The sequence below is a fragment of the Salvia splendens genome, chromosome 13, assembly GCF_004379255.2.
Source record: "Salvia splendens isolate huo1 chromosome 13, SspV2, whole genome shotgun sequence".
Taxonomy (NCBI): Eukaryota; Viridiplantae; Streptophyta; class Magnoliopsida; order Lamiales; family Lamiaceae; genus Salvia; species Salvia splendens.
In genome coordinates this window covers 9,052,149-9,073,309 of record NC_056044.1, presented here as the reverse complement: position 1 = coordinate 9,073,309, position 21,161 = coordinate 9,052,149, and the positions used below count along the sequence as shown (strand labels likewise).

Sequence of the window (21,161 nt, the reverse complement as noted above, 5' to 3'; positions counted from 1 at the left end):
CTCTCTATATATCAAAACATGATTTTTTATTTTAATTTTCATTATTTACTTTTCCAATGGAAAAAGGGAGACGTGTAGGCAGAGGGATGCGTAATCTGTCTTCATCTAATTAATTAAAATTAATTGCATGTAATTTCTTAATACAAGAAAAAGATCAACATATGTTAATGAATAGTAGCAGCAAAATAAAAATTAATTGCATTTATTAATCTCAGCCTATAAGGCCCCATCTACTATAGTTAATTAATAAATTAGATGGTTAAAGTTTATCGATATAGAATTAAACATCTTATTAAAATTATCTTAGCTATAATATTGAATTTTTTATAACAAAACACGAAAATAATATTACCCAAAAAAAATACTCTGACTCAACTTAGTTGGGATGAAGGGAGTAATATTACACTCCACTTTTAACTTCTCAAATAAATTGAACAATATCTTTGATTATTAAAGAACAGTAAATAATATATGTAGATGCATTAGTGGTGTGAGCTTATGTACAACTTTTAGGTGAAGGTTATATTTTTGGTTTTGAAATGCGAAATTTTAAGATGATAATTTTGTTACGATTGTTTTAGTGATGCTGACTTTTGTATACTCTCTTCGACCTTATAAATTTGTTACTATCATTTAACCGAGATGAATATTAAAAAAAATATAATAGGAAAATGAATTGAAAAAATTAGTGGAACGTGAATCCTATTTTTATATATTAGTTGTATAATAAAATAGATGTGGGATCGAGTTAGTGAAATATGTGATGTGATACACTATCAAAAATGATAAAAGTAATGGTACAAATTTTTTGGATTTATTCTATTATGTGATTTAAATTATTTATAGCATGCAACTTGGTTTATATTAGTATGAATATTTTAAATTTGTAATTTTTCGCTGCAAAACCCAAATTAAATAGATAGAAACTTAAGATAAATGTATGAGTTCAATTGAAGGCATTTTTGTTCCTTCAAAACCATCTACTCCATTTTATTGGAATTAAGTTGGCAGCTAACTTTAGTATGGTCGATCTGTTTCGTCTAGTTCCCTATATTACCAATTACCACTACTCCATTCTACTTCCTTTATTTCGTGGTAGTAGAATCATTTTTACGGTATGAATATTAAGAAAGAGATGTATCGTGTATTGTATAAATAGATAACAAAGTAAGAGAGAGAAAAAAAGTAAGAATGAAAACAAAATAATAATAAGAATTAATTTTTACTAAAATATGAAATGACTCAATTACTATGGAATGTTCTAAAATGAAAAAATGACTCAACTATCATATGGAATAAAGGGAGTATATTGGAGTGTACTTATTTTCGTTGTCCACTTATTAATATGCCAATATATTGGCGATTTTGTAATTTTTTTATTTTTTATTCTTTATTAAACCAATATAAATACCATAAACTCTCATCCACTTTTCACACACTTTACACAGAGTACTCTCTACTCTACTCTCTTTCTTTTCTCTTTTCTCACTTTCACACTTTCAAGAATGGATCCGAGTCAATTCTCAAACCCGCATGGTGTCGACGACGATATGCCGATGTTTGGCGGCGCCCGTTGGCCCGGCCACGAAGACTACCGGGTCGAGACTCCTGGATCTGTAGGGTCCACTTTCGTTTCTGACCCTGAGTTTGATCCGTTCTTCAACACGTACGTGTATCGAGTTGAGGACATGGAGCACAGTTGTGGGCAACCTCCTGTCCCTGAGGCACTGAGGAGGAAGAAAAAGATGGCGCGGAAGGAAAAGGCGCCATCCATCCCAGTCCCACTCCCACCCAACGAGCCCAACGAAGAGTATGCAACGGGGCGTACTGACTACAAGATGGAGTAGTACCTGAAGGTGGCTCAGTATTGGGTCGATATATCAGAGGATTCGATAAGCTCCAACAACCAGACTTCGGGCAGGATGTGGAATCGCATTGAGGCCAGATACAACTCGGTGAAACCGAGTTGGGCGTACAAGCGGACCAAGTTCAGCTGTGCAAGTGTTGGGATCGGATCAAGGTCCACATCAACAACTTCGGCTATATCTACACGAAGAACAGGGATGGAAGGGGCAGTGGTGAGAGCATGGAAGTTGTCCTCCAGAAGTCGATGGCCAAGTACTAGTCGGAGTACGGGCAGTTCAAGTTGTACAACGTTTGGTTGATCTTGAAGGACAAGGCAAAGTTCAACGAAGGGATACCGGTTGGATCCTCAGCTGCGAAGCGGACGAAGAACACCGCCACTGGCGGTTACACGAGCAGCAGCCCATCTCCTGTGGATATGAACGCTGAGCCAGAAGGGAGTTCTGGCACGCCTACGTCTACTTTTAGACGTCCCATTGGCACCAAGGCTGCCAAAGCCCAGGCCAAAGGGAAGCGAAGGTGGCCGCGTCTGGATCGGCTCCCCCGCAGGCTGCGCCTCTTCCGTCTACTCAGCTCGTGCCCTCAGCGATCAAGGAGTTCGGTGGCTTTCGCGAGGTGTGCGAGTATAGGTTTATACTTGACGCACAAAACAGCCTTCATACGGAATCCGATCCGGAAGCCCGATGGAAGACTGAGAGAATGATCAAGAATATGAGCCAGAGGTTAAACTTAGATGACTAGATAGGTTTTTATTAATTTAGTAATATAGTTTTTTTCTAAGTTTTTTTGAAGTAATTTAGTTTTTTTTAGTTAAGTATGATGTAGTTTTTTTTAATTAAGTAATGTAGTTTTTTTTAGAATGTGTGGTGTTTAATATAATACTCCATATTTTAGTATTTTTGTAATTAAAAATATAAATAATAAATAATAATATTAAAAATTTAATGCAAATTGAGTTTAATAGATATGGCGAACACTAGGGCGAAACAATTGCAGAAATAAGAGGAGGACTAAGAAATACTGATGTGGCAACCACTAGGGCGCATCCATTGTGGATGCTCTTAGAATCGCAATTTCCTTGAGATCTTTAAAAATAATGACGGTTACTTTTGTCCATCTGAGACATGTCTTTATTGTAACCCTTGCAATACAATTCTATTATGCTAACTCATTCAATTTTAAGTGTCATTTTGTTTGTGGTCATTGTCTTCCCATTGTGCTTAGAGCATCCACAATAGGACGGACATCCCAATAGCCTAGTACTAGGACATCACAAAAATACCTACTGTCACGTCACTAGAACATCCCACTGCACTGCCATATCATTAGGACATCTCACTGCACAATAATAGCCTAGCACTAGGACATCCCAATAGCCTAGCACAATAATAACCAATAAAACAAATTCACAAATACAGAATTAAAAATTCGACACGAATACGGACGGAGAAAGTGCAATAATAATTTCATTAAATAAAAAAAATTAACATAGTACAATTCAAAAAAAATGTTCAAACAAAGTACATGTTAATATGCCTTGAATCTGTATAGTTTGCCGCTAGCCGAACGGGGGTTGTGCATGATAATACATGAGTTAGCCGGTCGCTCGTCCGTGGTGCAAATGAAATGAAGTGCAACGAGCCGTATATATAGAGTTTTGAAAAAAAAATTCGAAAAATGCTCTCGTCCGTCACCTGACCACAATAGCGGACAAGCAGACGGATGATGCCTCCCCACCACGGACGACCTCTCGTCCGTCACCAGCTCGCCGGTTCCAATAGTGGACGTCCGCAACAGACGAGCAGCTAGCCGGTCGCTCGTCCGCCGGGACGTTCGCTATTGTGGATGCTCTTAACCGTCTTTAGTTCAACCATGCGACTCCTACTATGCTACACGGGGACCTGGGATACAGCTGTGTTGGTTCTACTGATTACAAGAGATAAAAGCCGGGCGTAATACAACCCAAAAGAAGGAATACAAGAAACGAAACTGAACTGAATTACAATGAAACAAATAAACCGTGAACTAAGTTTAGCCGAGTCGAGGAGGCCTCTTCCCGCAAGACGAGATACGCCCCGGTAGTGCTCTTCGGTTTGGCGTGTCGTCCCCAAAGGTAAAACGGCTACGTCTCTATTGATGCAGCACCGCAATCAGTAGAGCTCCGGCGAACTGGATGGAGGAGAGGGCAGAGCTTCGACAGAAGGACAATGCAGAGAGAGGGAGAGAGCTTATGATGATGCAGAAGGCTTGTAATGGTGTGTCCTAATGCAGTGGTATGGCTAGCCTATTTATAGGCCAAGCCACCATGCAGGGTCAACCGAGCCATGAAGGCTCATCATGGCATATTCATAACCGTCGTCGGTTACGAGCGTGTGGCAGGCGTGTGCCTATCGCATGTGGAGCGTGTGGATTTCTCACGTGGCAGCCGTGACTGTGCCTCGCTTGACGACGTGTCAAGCCACTTGGATTACTGACTCGGCGGTGGTCCAAAAAGAATAGTTTGGGCCAAGCCCCAAGCCCAAAGACCAAGATCCAAGTCCAAGTCCAAGTCCAAGTCCAAGATCCAAGTCCAAGATCGGGATCGGGATCGGGCTCGGGCTCGGGATCGGGCCCGGGCCCGGGCCCACGCCCACGCCCACACCCACGAGCACGAGCACGGGCTCGGGCTCAGGCGGGGCGGGCGGCGGCGCGCGCGTGTGCGCGCGTGTGGGCTTTTTCACCCATCTTGATCCACTATAATTATTAAGTAACATAAAGTCACTTAATTTAAACACATTAAAGATGTATTAATCTTCCAATGTGGGATAATTAACACTAGTTAATTATTCCCTAAGCACATACTTCAAGCTTTAATTAAAAGCTAATTATGCCCAACTTTAATCCACTATTTCTCACTCACCGGAAATCGGATTTGAGAAAGTGAATATACTACATTTATCTACGTAAAATGTAGATCGACGCTATATCATTTAATTTCACAAAATTAAATGTCTCGTCACATTTATTCTTTGGTCAAAACCATTGACCGGACATATTTAATCCATAATTTTTACAATCCCCCACATGAGTGGAAATAGCCAAATGCATATGCATGCAGACATAAGCTCAACCCTCGAGAGGTATATAAGCATAAGGATAGGTAGTTGTTGACTTTGAACCCTCCATAGTCGACACCATCGGATACACAGGCGGCTTAGTAGCGCGATGCTTTGAACTAATCCCCCACGGCGTGCACCGAGACAATGGTGTTAACGCTTAAACACCTCAACCTCATCCGTTCTCACGTTTTGTGTCCATTGCGGTCTTGGACACCACTTTGGATTCATAAGTACGTTTTATGAAGCGACCACACTTCGCACTTACATAGGTGATTCTTAGTCAAGTACCTTGCCATACTTGGTCTCTTTGAGAACTCCATCTCTTTGAGATCTTTAAGAACCATTAAAAGTCATAGACTTAGCCTTTACCACTAGGCAAGTTCTCCAACACTCTATTGCTCTTAGGGAATAGATATAGTTTGAGTGTTTTCCATGAACTCTCGTAGCTTAGTTGTCCCTTTGAACCAAGTTCTTGGGATCTCCAGTCATCATGGTTGGGTTACCACTGTGATAGCTCTTTAGTTTGTGGATTTCAAACCCATTCCCTCTAGCAACTTATTCATTTGATCACGGTTTAACCCTTTGGTTAGCGGATCCGCTAGATTATCTATTGACTTCACATAGTCAATTGTAATCACCCCTGTTGTGATCAAATGTCTCACGGTGTTATGTCGTCGACGTATATGTCGAGACTTACCATTATAGAAGCCATTGTTTGCCCTTCCAATAGCTGCTTGGCTATCGCAGTGGATCAGCACTGGTGGCACTGACTTAGACCAACATGGAATGTCTTCAAGGAAGTTCTTAAGCCACTCGGCTTCCTCACCAGCCTTATCCAAGGCAATGAACTCCGATTCCATTGTTGATCGGGCTATACAGGTCTGTTTTGTGGATTTCCACGATACAGCACCACCCCTAATAGTAAAGACATATCCACTTGTTGAAAGTGAGTCTCTATTATATCCAATTGGCATCACAGTACCCTTCAAGTACCAGGGGGTATCTCGAGAAGCGTAGCCCATAATTTTGAGTATGTTTTAAATATCTCAAAACCCTTACAAGAGCTCTCCAATGCTCTTTGCTTGGATTGCTCGTGTAACGACTCAACTTGTTCACGGCACAAGCGATGTCAGGTCGAGTGCAATTAGTCAAGTACATAATGCACCCGATGACCCGTGCATACTCTTCTTGAGCAACAGGCTCGCCTTTGTTCTTGCTCAAGTGAACGTCGAGTTCAATTGGAGTCTTAACCGGCGCGCCATCATAGGCTTTGAATTTATTCAATATCTTCTCAACATAATGTGATTGTGTTAAGATGATTCCATCATTCGTTCTTAGAATCTTCATTCCAAGAATTACATCGGCTCGACCCATGTCTTTCATGTCAAAGTTTCTCTTTAACATGGCCTTTGTATCGTTAATTACTTGAGTGTTGCTACCCAAGATTAACATATCATCAACGTAGAGACACACTATAACATGACCGTTATTAGTGCTCTTGATGTAGACACATTTGTCGCACTCGTTGATTTTAAACCCATTTGATAACATCACATTATCAAACTTCAAGTGCCATTGCAATGGTGCTTGTTTCAATCCATATAGGGACTTTACGAGCTTGCATACCTTTTTCTCTTGTCCAGGTACTACAAACCCTTCGGGTTGTTCCATATAGATTTCATCTTCTAGTTCACCATTTAGAAACGCGGTCTTTACATCCATTTGATGAATCTCAAGATTGTGCAATGCAGCAATAGCGAGAAGCACTCGTATAGATGTAATCCTTGTTACAGGTGAATAGGTATCGAAGAAGTCATGTCCTTCCTTTTGTTTAAAACCCTTTACTACTAATCGGGCTTTATACTTATCAACTGTTCCATCGGCCTTAAACTTTCTTTTAAGAACCCATTTGCATCCTAAAGGTTTAGCACCTTCGGGCAAATCAACCAACACCCATGTGTGGTTTAGCAAAATTGAATCAATTTCGCTTTGAACAGCTTCTCTCCAATGCAGCCCGTCTGGGCCAGCAAAGGCTACTTTTATCGATGTTGGTTCTTCATCCAACATGAAAGAAATGTAGTCAGGACCAAAAGTTTTTGGTGTTCTGACTCTATTACCACGTCTTAGTACTGTATCTTTTGGATCGGGCATTGCACGCTTGCGCGATTCAGGTTCCGCATCTGCTGATTTAGAACTAGTGGCTTCTTCTTCCACTTGTTTAGAACTAGTGGCTTCTTCAATTCTTGTCTCAGAATTGGTTGAGACTTTTTCCTTGTCTTTGCAAGGAAATGTATTTTCGAGAAATACAGCATTCCTCGACTCAATTGTTGTTCCTACTGTGATAGTCGATATTTCAGACTTGTGAACAACAAATCGATATGCACTACTGTTAAGTGCATATCCAATGAAGATGCAATCAACCGTCTTAGGTCCGATTGTAACTTCTTTGGGCGGATGAACCATCACATTTGCCAAACACCCCCACACTTTGAGGTATTTGTAGGATGGCTTCCTTCCCTTCCACAACTCATAAGGAGTGACATCTTTTCCTTTGAGAGGGATCTTATTCAAGATATAGTTGGCTGTCAAAACAGCTTCCCCCCACATGTTATGTGGTAATCCTGAAGTTAGAAGCAGTGCATTCATCATCTCTTTTAGAGTTCGATTTTTGCGTTCTGCAACACCATTAGATTGTGGTGAATATGGAGCAGTTGTTTGATGAATTATACCACTTGCGTAGCATAACTCCTCAAACGGGGCTACATATTCGCCTCCTCTATCGCTTCGAATCATTTTGATTTTATAACCAAGTTGATTCTCAACTTCGTTCTTATAATTTTTGAACGCTTCTATTGCTTCATCTTTACTTCTTAAAAGATAAATGTAGCAATACCTTGTGCAATCATCTATGAAAGTGATAAAGTACTTTTTACCACCTCTTGTTTGCACCATCTTTAAATCACATACGTCCGTGTGAATTAATTCAAGGGGTTTTGTGCTTCGTTCAACCGAGTAAAACGGCAACTTAGTCATTTTTGCTTCAAGACAAATTTCACATTTATCTTGGGTATCCAATTCATTAGCCTTTAGTAAATCTAAATTCACTAATCTTTTAATAGCTTTTGAATTCACATGTCCCAATCTACAATGCCACAAATTTGAAGACTCAATCAAATAAGAGGAAGTAGATGCTTTATTCTTATTAGCCAATGGCTTTGGAACACGCAGTGTTGCTACACTAAGCTTGAAAAGTCCGTCGGTTACATAACCTTTTCCGAGGGACTTCCCAAACTTATACAATGCAAACCTATCGGATTCAAATACAAGTTTAAAACCCTTATTCACTAGTATTGATCCTGAAACTAGGTTCTTCCGGATGTCCGGAACGTGCAGCGCATCCTTCAAGGTGATTGAGACGCCAGACGTCATCTTGAGGATTACATCACCAACTCCGAGGATTTCAGACAAGGCTTGATTCCCCATGTTTATCTTTCTCCCTTCAACGTTGTTGTAGGTGGAGAACATACTCCTATATGTGCAAACATGTGCAGTAGCGCCGGTATCAATATACCAGCCACCCTTGTTGTTGTTAACAAGGTTGACCTCTTCAGTGACCACAGCAATGAGGTCGTTCTCATCCCAGTCCTTGAACTCCTTCTCAACGACGTGGGCAGCCGGCTTCTTCTTCTTGCTGCGGCAGTCTTTAGCAAAGTGGCCTGGTTTGCCACACTTGTAGCAGTCGCCTTCAAACTTCTTTGAAGGCTGCTTTCCCTTCCCTTTGTCGTTTGGACGGTTTGGGCGAGGGCGTTTGTTGGAGGGTCCGCCCCGCTCCAACAGATTGGCCTTGGCTTCATTTGGGGCGAATCCCTTAGCCTTTGATCACTTTTGCGCACGTCGGCCTCGATGCGCAACTTCACGATCAAGTCTTCAAGGGTCATCTGCTTTCGCTTGTGCTTGAGATAACTCTTGAAGTCCTTCCAACTTGGAGGGAGCTTGTCAATGATCGTGCACCTTAGGAATTTATCGGGCAAGGTCATCCCTTCAGCCACTAATGAGTGGATGATCATTTGGAGCTCTTGGACTTGCTCCATGACGGGTCGAGAGTCGACCATTTTGTAGTCCATAAACTTGGATGCTACAACTTGTTCCGTCCCTGCAGCATTATCTATGCTATACTTCTTTTCTAGGTTTTCCCACATTTGTTTAGATGTGGTTACATTGGAGTATACATTATAGAGGCTATCATCTAATGCACTTAAAATAAAATTTTTACATAGATAATCCCCTTTTCTCCAAGCTTCATAGTCCGCCATGACTTCGAGCCTAGTCTCTTGGTCGCTTGGCGCGGGCGGCTCGTTCTCCGTGAGGAAGTTGGTGACGCCCAATGTTGTCAAGTAGAACAACATCTTTTGATACCACCGCTTGAAGTCAGATCCTCCAAACTTTGGTGGCTTCTCGGCAGGTGGCATCATTCTTGGTGCCAAAGGTGCCGCAGTTGGTCCTTGGAAGGAACCAATTCTGTTGCCCCCGAAGGAGCCAACAACATGGTTGGGCATAGAGCCCCCACCATTCATGTTGGGCATAGAGCCCGCCATGGTCGTACCAGCCCCGAAGGGACTAGCACCCGCATGAGACCCGAAGGCCCCAACATTCGTGTGAGACCCGAAGGCCCCAACACCCGTGTGAGACCCGAAGGCCCCAGCACTCGATCCATTAAAGGACCCGAAGGAACCACTAAAAGTGGAACCAACCGACCCACTCGAAGTGGATCCACCAGTGAGCCCAAGGGGGTTAACGAACTCCCAAGGGGTTGTTGAGGAAGAAGGATAGCGCCCGGGAGTGGGCATCATCGTCGGAATCGACGACGTGTTGACAGGTCCAGTGGTCGCCATGGTTGAAGGAATGGCGGCGGTGGTGGCGGCAGCGGTGGTGTTGGATTCCGTCGACATCTCCAGCAAAGGTGTATTAAGTTTCGAAATTTTAAGTTCAGTTTAGAGGTCAAAATCCCTTCAAAAGGAAGTTATCTCGTCTTGCGATTGTTGGTTCTACTGATTACAAGAGATAAAAGCCGGGCGTAATACAACCCAAAAGAAGGAATACAAGAAACGAAACTGAACTGAATTACAATGAAACAAATAAACCGTGAACTAAGTTTAGCCGAGTCGAGGAGGCCTCTTCCCGCAAGACGAGATACGCCCCGGTAGTGCTCTTCGGTTTGGCGTGTCGTCCCCAAAGGTAAAACGGCTACGTCTCTATTGATGCAGCACCGCAATCAGTAGAGCTCCGGCGAACTGGATGGAGGAGAGGGCAGAGCTTCAACAGAAGGACAATGCAGAGAGAGGGAGAGAGCTTATGATGATGCAGAAGGCTTGTAATAGTGTGTCCTAATGCAGTGGTATGGCTAGCCTATTTATAGGCCAAGCCACCATGCAGGGTCAACCGAGCCATGAAGGCTCATCATGGCAGATTCGTAACCGCCGTCGGTTACGAGCGTGTGGCAGGCGTGTGCCTATCGCATGTGGAGCGTGTGGATTTCTCACGTGGCAGCCGTGACTGTGCCTCGCTTGACGACGTGTCAAGCCACTTGGATTGCTAACTCGGCAGTGGTCCAAAAAGAATAGTTTGGGCCAAGCCCCAAGCCCAAAGACCAATTGCCAAGATCCAAGTCCAAGTCCAAGTCCAAGATCGGGATCGGGATCGGGCTCGGGATCAGGCCCGGGCCCGGGCCCGAGGCCCGAGGCCCGCGCCCACGCCCACGCCCACGGGCACGGGCACGGGCACGGGCTCGGGCTCGGGCTCGGGCGGGGCGGGCGGCGGCGGCGGCGCGCGCGTGTGGGCTTTTTCACCCATCTTGATCCACTATAATTATTAAGTAACATAAAGTCACTTAATTTAAACACATTAAAGATGTATTAATCTTCCAATGTGGGATAATTAACACTAGTTAATTATTCCCTAAGCACATGCTCCAAGCTTTAATTAAAAGCTAATTATGCCCAACTTTAATCCACTATTTCTCACTCACCGGAAATCGGATTTGAGAAAGTGAATATACTACATTTATCTACGTAAAATGTAGATCGACGCTATATCATTTAATTTCACAAAATTAAATGTCTCGTCACATTTATTCTTTGGTCAAAACCATTGACCGGGCATATTTAATCCATGATTTTTACAAGCTGTATCCCACAAACTCAAGTATAATATTCCTCGTGTTTGTCATTAGTTGTCACTGGTTTTATTTGTGGTTTATTCGCCAATACTTGTCACAGTTACTTTTTACTCCTACTATATCTGTCCCACTCAAGATGTCCACAATATTGAGTGGCACAGAGTTTTAGAAAAAATTATTTGGTGTAATAAAGTAGAGAGAAGGAAGATAGTTCGGGTGTTTTAATAAGGAGAGAAAAGAGATGAATTTGTTTCCAAATATGGAAAGTGAACATCTTAAATGGGACAAACTAAAAAAGAAATGTGAAAATCTTGAGTGAGACGGATGGGGTACTACTTTTAGTACGGACCTCACATTCTACTAATTTATTCTCACTTATAATTTATTATAAAACTAATACTCCGTTTATCCCAACAAAAACTATTCACTTTTCTTTTTAGTTTGTCTCATCCAAGATGATCCATTAATAAAAATAGAAATTCCTTGAACTCTACTTTATTTTCTCTCTTACTTTATTTTCTCCACTTAACACATAAAATAAAATTGCATAAAATCCCGTGTTGCCCAATGAAGTGGTCATCTTTCTCGGAACGAATGGAATATATTAAAGTATAGCTCACATTCTAATAATTTTTTCAATCAGCTTTCCATTATACTCTCTCTGTCCCACTATAAGTTAGGCGTTTCTTTTCGGCCGTTTGTTTACAAAAATGATAATAAATAGTTAGACATGAGAGAAGATAAAGTAAGAGAGAGAATAATCTAGAAGTGAGTCGTATATACATTATTCTCTTACTTACTTTACTTTTTCTCAATTCTAATATTATCATTTTTGCAAAACTACGTCTGAATTGAAACGCCTCACTTATAGCGGGACAGAGGAAGTATTTCTTAAATTTTATATGGAGTTAAAGTGTGGCGTTTAATAACGGATGTAGGTGTACGACTATGGTATCACATTTAACTAAGAATTTGTCATCAATAGTAGTGATAAAAAAAAACTACTCTTGTTTCAATACAAGCCTAGTGTTGAACTCTCGGAATGTAATTACGTCTATAATTTTTTGAAAAAACTTCTTTGGCCTCATCGACGCTCTTTCAGTTTTATTTATTTTGCTATGTTATTTTCATTACTTAATTTAGTTTTAATAAATTGTTTTCAATCGATGCATTAACTTTACTTGCTTTGGAGCTTGTCCGGGAAGGTTTGAAACGTGGAAGCCTATTATTCGAAAAGTGAGAGAAGAGGTTATCCCTTTGGAAAGCGAAGTGTCTTTTCAAGGCAGGAAGACTAGTCCTCATTAAGTCAGTCATCAATAATCTCCCCGTTTACTATCTCAGTTTGTTTCGTATGCGTGTTTAGGCGTATCATACAAGTGCAGAGATGTTTCTTCAGGGTAAGAAGGTCGGGGATTGATAAAGGTGGAAATTTGATCGCTTGGGACGCATCCAAAGACCAATCGATAGAGGGGGGATTGGCAGGGACATACATACCCCTAATGCAGCCTTGCTCTTCAAATGGTGGTGGCGATTTGCTGAAGATCAGAAATCTCTCTGGAAGGAAATCATCAAGTCAAACCATAATCTCAACCACGTCGAAGATTTTCAAGGATTGAACAAGAGAATTTCTTCAAGCATCTGGGGACAAATTATTGATTTCAGTTTTTTTCAAAAAAATCCCAGAGGTGACATGCAAAGGAATTCAGATGGGAGTGGGCAATGGAACTCGAACAAGGGTTTTGGTTAGATCACTGGACGGGAGGCCAGAGCTTGAAAGACACATTTCCTAGACTTTATGTAGTGTAACCAAAAGAACCGATACATTGATGATATGGGAATATGGGAGAATGGGTCTTGGAGTTGGAGCTTCATAATGGCGAAGGAATTTGTTTGCATGGGAAGTAAACTTGGTTGAGAAACTTTCTAGAGTTGTTAACCGTACGTCTTTGAGAGAGAATAGGAGGGATGTGAGAGTGTGGTCTTTCGACAACCTCAAACTCTTTTTATGTTTCTAATTTTTACTTGTAGGCCACACATGCTCAAAATGAAGAAACTCCTATCGGCACTCAAGGACAGTTAGCTTGGAGAAATGTCGCACCACCTAAAGCTCAATTCCAAGTGTGGTTTATTCTCCAAAAAAGACTCAACACTAAAGATAGGTTGGTCAAAATTGGCGTTCTTGGAGTTGATGAGGATCGATGTGCCTTATGCAAGGAGGACCTGAATCTGTTGAGAACATCATCTTCTGCTGCAGGTTCTCTAGCAGCCTTTGGTACTATTGTCATTGCCGATGGAACATCATCTCCACGTGCCTTCCCAAAGATCCGACTTCTTGCCTCCTCTCTTGGATGGGTGGCCCATTCCGAAATCTTGAAAGAGGATATGGATCGCCCTCTTCTATGTGACTACATGGTCGATTTGGGACCTTAGAAACAGAACTGTTTACCAAAGCTATGTACACAATTTGGAGATCGAGAAGAAACTTATCTTCTGGCACTTAGTGCTTGGATAACATGTTGGTGTACCAACTTTTCGTTCTCTCCAGGGCAAATGCATGATGAGTTGGGTTTAGATTTTCAAGGATTGAACAAGAGAATTTCTTCAAGCATCTGGGGACAAATTATTGATTTCAGTTTTTTCAAAAAAAAGTCCCAAGAGGTGGCATGCAAAGGAATTCAGATGGGAGTGGGCAATGGAACTCGAACAAGGTTTTGGTTAGATCACTGGACGGGAGGCCAAAGCTTGAAAGACACATTTCCTAGACTTATGTAGTGTCTAACCAAAAGAACCGATACATTGATGATATGGGAGAATGGGTCTTGGAGTTGGAGCTTCAAATGGCGAAGGAATTTATTTGCATGGGAAGTGGATTTGGTTGAGAAACTTTCTGAACACACAAAGAGTCAGAAAGTCTGAACTTGAGAGATCGGGGATATAAGTTGGGACCAGGTATCTAGCTTTGTGGGTGTTTTTTGTTGTCTCTTCTCTTCGCTTGTTGTGCTTTTTGTCTGTGCTGTTGTTGTGGGGGGCGCTTTGGGTTTTTTTTTTACACACACACAGACACATACAGACACACACCCCACACACACACACATCGGAGTTCGTGATACATTCGGCAAGCGAGCTACCCTGACACACAGCCCTCATGGCTCGAAGACTAGCCCTGACACACGCAGCCGCGCACCAGCCTGTGAGCAAGCCCCTCCTCAGGCTCGTTCTCTAGCCCCCCGTTCGACGGGTCCGGGGCAACCGGGGCCGGGACCGTAAATTCTCGCCATCAAGCGGGTCGGGGTCTGCAAGCTTGCCAAGCCCAAAGGCCCACAGGGGAAATTAATCCCAAGTTGCGACATACAGGATTCAAACTCATGACCTCCTGGATGGGCGGTATCCTTGCCTCCCTTCTCAACCAGTCAGTTGAGCTAGGAGGCTTGGATTGTGGGGTGCTTTTGGTTGTGGGTTCTTATTTTAGTTTTTCGGTTATTTGGGCAGGTGTGTTGGTTTTTGGCCGTTGATGTGTTTGTAGGTGGTCTGTCGAGTAGCTCTGAGTGATGTTGTTTGATGCTTTTGTTTGGGAGTTTTGTACACTGGGCTTGCTTGCTCGCCGTTTTTGGCTTGAGCCTTTTTTATATATAAAAAAACTTAACTTTACTTGCTCTTTTCAAAAAGAAATTTCATTGATGCTGACTTGCGTTTTTCATTTTGTTTTTGTTTTCATTCATACACGATTTCAACTTGATTTTGTTTTGATTGATATTTAATTTTTATTATTTACTTTATGTTTATTAAATATTTATATAGCTAACAATTTAATAAATATAATTTCTTTAATTTAATTTTCATTCATATATTTTTTTATTTATCTTGTTTTTAATAGATACTTATGTAGCTAATATTTCAATAAATAAAATAATTTCATATGATTTTTAATACTTGTAAAATAAAATATATAAGAAAAATTAAATTAAAATCTTAATACATAATATGAATGAATTTTAAAATTTAATTGTATTCTAGAAGCCATCCAATTGGAGCTAAAAGATGCCAAATAGTAACACTAAAAAAATAATTTATTTATATTTACAATGAAGGATTTGATTTACAAAAATAAAAGAATTAGTGGAATATTGAAACTCCAAGCAGTTATAATTAGTTTTCATACCACTGCATTAAAATTTCTGCATCTACCAGTACCACTGAATGTTTCCACTAAAATATGAGTATGTTTTACTTGCGCGGCATCTCCTTCGTGGCTCCAAACTGTTGTAAAAGGCGTATAACTTTGGATTTATGGGTTTGCCTATCAAAATGGGTTCGAGGCATGCGAAATTTGCGTTAAGAGCATCTTTGGGGCGTTTCTCGACAATTTTTTTTCCACAAATTTATTTATTTTGTTAGTCGGCGACAATTGGATATTCGTGTACGAAGGTTTGAGGCACCTTGGGTCCATAGAAGCACAGATTGGAAATGTTGTTATAATGCAATTTGAAATAATGAAATATTTTTGTTTGCTTAGATAGCTTAAAGATTGCTTTAATCTTGTACTATGAGTAGTATTTAAAAGAAGAATATTTGTTAGATTGGCAACTTGCTTTTATGTGTTTGACTCTATAATATCGATTGACAAAATTAAGCTGTTGGGAAACAAAAATGTACTCCATTACCATTTCTTCCAAGGATATGGATGTTGAGTGCAACTGGTAAAGATAAAAAAATGAAAATTTTAGCTAACCCTGTTTGTTGTTTATTCCTTTACAAAGGGAAATAAATGAGAAATAAAAATATGCAGCTTGATCATCACCACCAGGTCTTATAAATGAAATTGGACAGAAGAAGATACTACTTCTCTAAAACTAATGTATACCTGTCTTTGTGATCTCTTGTGGCAACAGCGATTCCGTTTCTTGCCAAAACTCGGTATATGATAGTGAAACTGTTGGCGTTACGTCTACCCCATCCATAGCTTCAGAACTTTATCCTTTCCACCTGATGCTACTTTCTCACCATCTGGACTCCAGTCCACTGCAAACACCTGCAATTCAAAAAGGGGTTCGTCAAAGATTCAATTAGATGCATAAAATGGACCAAAACAACTCGGACAACACAGCTTACTTCATCTGCATGTCCTGGAAGATCTTGTTTCAGCTTCTGCGTACGAATATCCCAAACCTGTTTTTACAGGCTTCCATGTCAATAATCATGAAAATGATAACACACACCATTTTTCCATTCTTACTAGTACATTCAGTTATCTAAAGGGACATTTACCTTGAGAGTTGAGTCTTTGCTTCCACTCAAAAGCAGTCTACTGTCAGCTGACCAGCTGCAAGAAGATGTTCTCATTAGATCTACAGACTAGATGCATAAAATTCTATTAAAAATAATCCAAACCTTATTTGATAAACGGGCCCAACATGGCCACGGAAGGCAGCCACGAAACTTCCAGTTACTCCATTCCATAATTTGACTGACTTATCAAAGGAGGCACTTGCAATCCATTGCCCGTCAGGAGAAAAGTAAACATGATTTACAAGCTACAGGAGATCAAATAATAATAAGAGGTTTGTACTCAATGTCGATATATGGTAGTATCAATAATCATTAATAAGGTTGAAAGCTCCGGACATATAATGAGAGGATTAACCAGATTATGCAAACTAGATGCATCAATGGTGTAAAGAGATTGAGAGATAGAGAAGGAAGCCCCGGGTACAATATTTTCTGTGCACAGCTTTGTTAGATCGAGCATGTTGATGAACACAAGTAGTTGACAGAAAGGTAACACTAAACGAGAAGATGTTTGATTTTGGGGTTTGATTAAGCTTGAGAATGAGAATGGATGTAGAAGTTTTCCTGCAGTCCGTAATTATATGCCAAGACCATGGCTACCAATCATTCCCAAATCATCACTAGAGATTTTCTACTTGTATGTTTCCTTTTTTTTTCTTTCTGATTATCATTTACGCATGTTCTGAGTCTAATGATATGTCATCTATCCAATGCCAGTCCCTCATTCTCTGCATCTCATGTCTATGAAATCAAACATTGGCTCTTCAGTAAACTTAGTAAAAGGAATATCAGCATTTGTTTGAAAGATATAAAGCATTTAATCCAGAATAAATAATTTCAACTGAGTTTGGTTTATTCAAAAACAGAGCTAATATTGAAATGATGCAAAACTGAGCACCTGTTGATGACCAGTCATACGATTTTTGGGGTGTTTGCTGGCAGCAGGTTCCCATAGAAACATGGTAAAGTCATCTGAACCAGACAGCCAATCTTTCAGGAACACCGCCCCCATCTTATTATACTTCCAAAGCAACCTGGTAAAACAATTTAGTAGGCTCGGATTTCAAATGGCGTTCGGAACGTATGCATATCGGAGAATGCCGTTTGGCCTTTGCAATGCACCAGGCACTTTTCAACGATGTATGATGAGTATTTTCTCAGACCTGCTGGAAGATTGCATCGAGATCTTTATGGACGACTTCACTGTATACGGGGATTCATTTGATTCATGTCTGGCGAGCTTGGATGTAGTGCTGAGAAGATGTCAAGAGAAGCACTTGGTTTTGAATTTCGAGAAATGCCACTTCATGGTCCCTGAAGGAATTGTCCTGGGGCATGTAGTATCGGAAAGGGGCATACAGGTGGACCAAGCAAAAGTGGACGTGATATCAAAACTGCCCCACCCGACAAATCAAAAGGAAGTGAGGGGATTCCTAGGTCACGCAGGATTCTACAGGAGATTTATAAAGGATTTTGCCAAAATTGCTCAGCCACTCACTCATCTGTTGCATAACGATGTTGAGTTTGTTTTTAATGAGGGGTGCATTAAGGCTTTTCAGCTGCTGAAGGACAGATTAGTATCTGCCCCCATCATCAGAGCACCTGATTGGGGTTTGCCGTTTGAAATCATGTGGCGATGCGAGTGACTATGCAGTAGGGCGGTGCTGCAGGTCAAAGAGTTGACGGAAAAAGTTACGTGATTTTCTATGCGTCAAAAACGCTAAATCAAGCCCAGAAAAATTACGACACCACGAGAAGGAAATGTTGGCAGTCGTGTACTCTTTTGAAAAATTCCGACCATATCTGCTCGGGTCGAGGGTGATAGTCTTCACAGATCACGCTGCGATAAATACTACTACTGGCAAAAGAAGGAGTCTAAGCCAAGGTTGATCCGATGGGTGTTACTGTTACAGGAGTTTAACTGGGAAGTCAGTACAGAGACAAGAAGGGGACGGAGAACAGGTGGCTGATCCCTGAGTCGCATTTACCAAGGTGAGACGGATGAAGCAATACCTGATGCGTTCCCGGATAGACATCTTTATTATTTTAACGATTCTCCTAGACCTATCAATTGGGAAGAAGTAATGGCAGCAACAGGTCTAGGAGATGCTGAAAAAGGAAATGCCAGGCGAATCAGAGCCATGGTTCGCTGATCTAGCAAATTACTTGGTCACTAAGAGAAGTGCCCAGTTCCGACGAAATTTCCCGGGCCCAGAAGATGAAATTAAAAAGTGAAGCCAAATACTACTTTTGGGACGATCCGTATTTGTGGAAAATGGGAGCTGACCAGGTAATTGGAGATGATATTCCGGAGTGGGAGCAAAGGATGTGCTGAATCATTGCCATGCTTTAGCTTGTAGGGGTCACTTTGGACCTAGGAGACTGCAAGGAAGGTTCTAGACAGTGTGTTTCTACACTGGCCTACATTACATAAGGATGCATTCGAATTCTGCCAGAATTGCGAAAGGTGTCAGCAGATTGGAGGAATTTCTAGAAGGGACGAAATGCCACAAGTTCCGGTGATTGTTTGTGAGATTTTCGATGTTTGGGGTATGGACTTTATGGGTCCATTTCCATCTTCATATGGGAATACATACATACTTGTGCGGTGGACTACGTTTCGAAATGGATAGAGGCAAAAGCTACGACCTCCTGCGAAGCTGTGGAAGTAGCCAAATTTCTGCGGTCTAACATTTTCAACAGGTACGGGATCCCTAGGGCTGTCATCTCAGACCAAGGACCCATTTTAAGAACCGTACAATAGAGGCTCTCATGAAGAAATACGGAGTCCACCATAGGTTGTCTACACCTTATCATCCTCAGTCCAACGGCCAGACAGAAATATCAAATAGGGAGATAAAGGCCATTCTCGAAAAAACGGTGAACCCGTCTAGGAAGGATTGGAGTAAAGAGACTGGATGATGCATTATGGGCTTATAGGACAGCTTATAAGACACCTATTGGTATGTCACCATATAGGTTGGTATTCGGAAAAATGTGCCCACTTACCCGTGGGAATCGAACACAGAGCATACTGGGCGGTCAAGAGATCAACATGAATCCGCAGGCTTGTGAAGAAGAGAGGAAGATGCAGCTCCAGGAACTGGAAGAGTTACGGCTTGAGTCTTATGAATCTGCCATGTGGTATAAGGAAAAAACTAAGCTTTGGCATGATAAAAATCTCCGGGTCAAGGAACTCAGGGTAGGACAGAAGTCCTTTTGTTTCAATCCAAGCTCAAGTTGATGCCTGGAAAGTAAAGTCTAAATGGATTGGGCCTTACATCATCATGGGACTTTGAGCAAACGGAGCATTGAAATCCAGGGAAGTGCCAACCAATTCCATACCTTTTCTTGTCATGGACATAGGATAAAGGTCTTTAGGGATAGCTCAGAGTTGTGTGTAGTGGACGAAGTGCCACTACGCGCACTCTTTGATATCACCTAACCAGTCTAGGAAGGAAGTGTTTTTAAAATATCTCCTGTCTAGTTATAAAGTTTGACCATACCCTGATCCAGGAAATTTTGAGAACACTTGACAACAATTTTGTAAATATTTAATTGCTTTCTTTAAATCAAGAAAAATCCAAACAAATAAAAAATTTTATTCTTCCAAAAATATTTTCGAAACACCAGACCATCGGGAATGTTTTTGATGCTGTCATATCCTAGACCCGGGGAGTTTGGGCGTTTCATATTTGTTTTTTTTAGTTTGATGTTTTCTTTTAGTGTGTTTTGGCAGAAGGAATTTACTTGAGCAAGGAATTGTGGGGTAAAAGAGTTTTGGAGGGAGTTGGCACCCGGATCGGATTTCAAGAGACTTTATGGGGAGGCGTACGGTCGCTAGCGTCACCACCTGCACCGCCTGCAAAAGGAACTGTCCTCTCCAATGCCTACACTATGATCGGTTTTGGCCTTCTTATTTTCTCATTACTCATTCTCTCTCCAAATATTCTCTCTCCCAAATCAAAAACCCCAAATTTCAATCTCTCTCTCTAACCCTAATCTGAAAATTTCGCCCAAGTTCTTTTCAAAATTTTCTGCAGAATACCATGGATAACCAACAAGGAACCAGCAGCGCTTCTGGATCCGCCGAGAAGAGTGCGGCGGAGTTCATGAATGAACTATTTCAGAAGTTCGGAGGGGCCGATAAAGCGATGCAAGCGTTCGCGATGTTTGCAATGGGACAACCCATGCCAGCCGTTCCAACAACCACCGTGACACAACGGAGGTTGTCGAGACACCACCACTGCTGTACAAGAAACCGCACCGGGGCTGCTACCATTATTCCAGAAGAAACCACCTCTGCCCAGGACACAGTCCCAGAACCGCCACCAGAGGCCGGAGGACGATGCAGTGCCCGCGTTCCAGGATCACCCATTGCGGAGATTCGCGAAGTAGAGACAGATCTGGCCGCGGGACTGACGTTATTGGCCGTAAGTGAACCCAGGTTAGGTTCTGATTCTCAGAAGGAACCCCCTGTTTTAGTTTGGAGGTGATGGTGTTTCAGAGGGAGTAAACCTTGATATATTTCTGCTGTGAATTTGGTGGAGAGTGTTGTTGGGGGGGTAGATGCTCTTGTTGCGGTAGTTGAGGACACCGCTATTACTGTTAGTAGGGTTGAGGGGGAAACCCCTGTTCTGGAGGCGTCTGTTGAGAGGGATGCCGTTGTTGATGATGATGATGTTCAAGTGGGCGGAGAAGCCCTAAATTCTGAGAAGGATGTAGAAAAGGAAACCCTA

At 41.6% G+C, this 21,161-nt stretch overlaps 1 protein-coding gene across 1 annotated transcript; it reads right to left on the bottom strand.

Annotated features, from left to right (window-relative positions):
- Positions 1-15,841: 15,841 nt before the first annotated feature.
- LOC121761369 (notchless protein homolog) lies at positions 15,842-17,399 on the bottom strand. Its single transcript, XM_042157028.1, has 5 exons — positions 17,321-17,399; positions 16,525-16,667; positions 16,402-16,456; positions 16,246-16,302; positions 15,842-16,165 (listed from the first exon to the last, which is right to left on the bottom strand). Exons 1-5 carry the CDS (start codon positions 17,381-17,383, stop codon positions 16,082-16,084), a joined length of 402 nt encoding a protein of 133 aa, XP_042012962.1. The 5' UTR covers positions 17,384-17,399; the 3' UTR covers positions 15,842-16,081.
- Between the last annotated feature and the right edge of the window lie 3,762 nt (positions 17,400-21,161).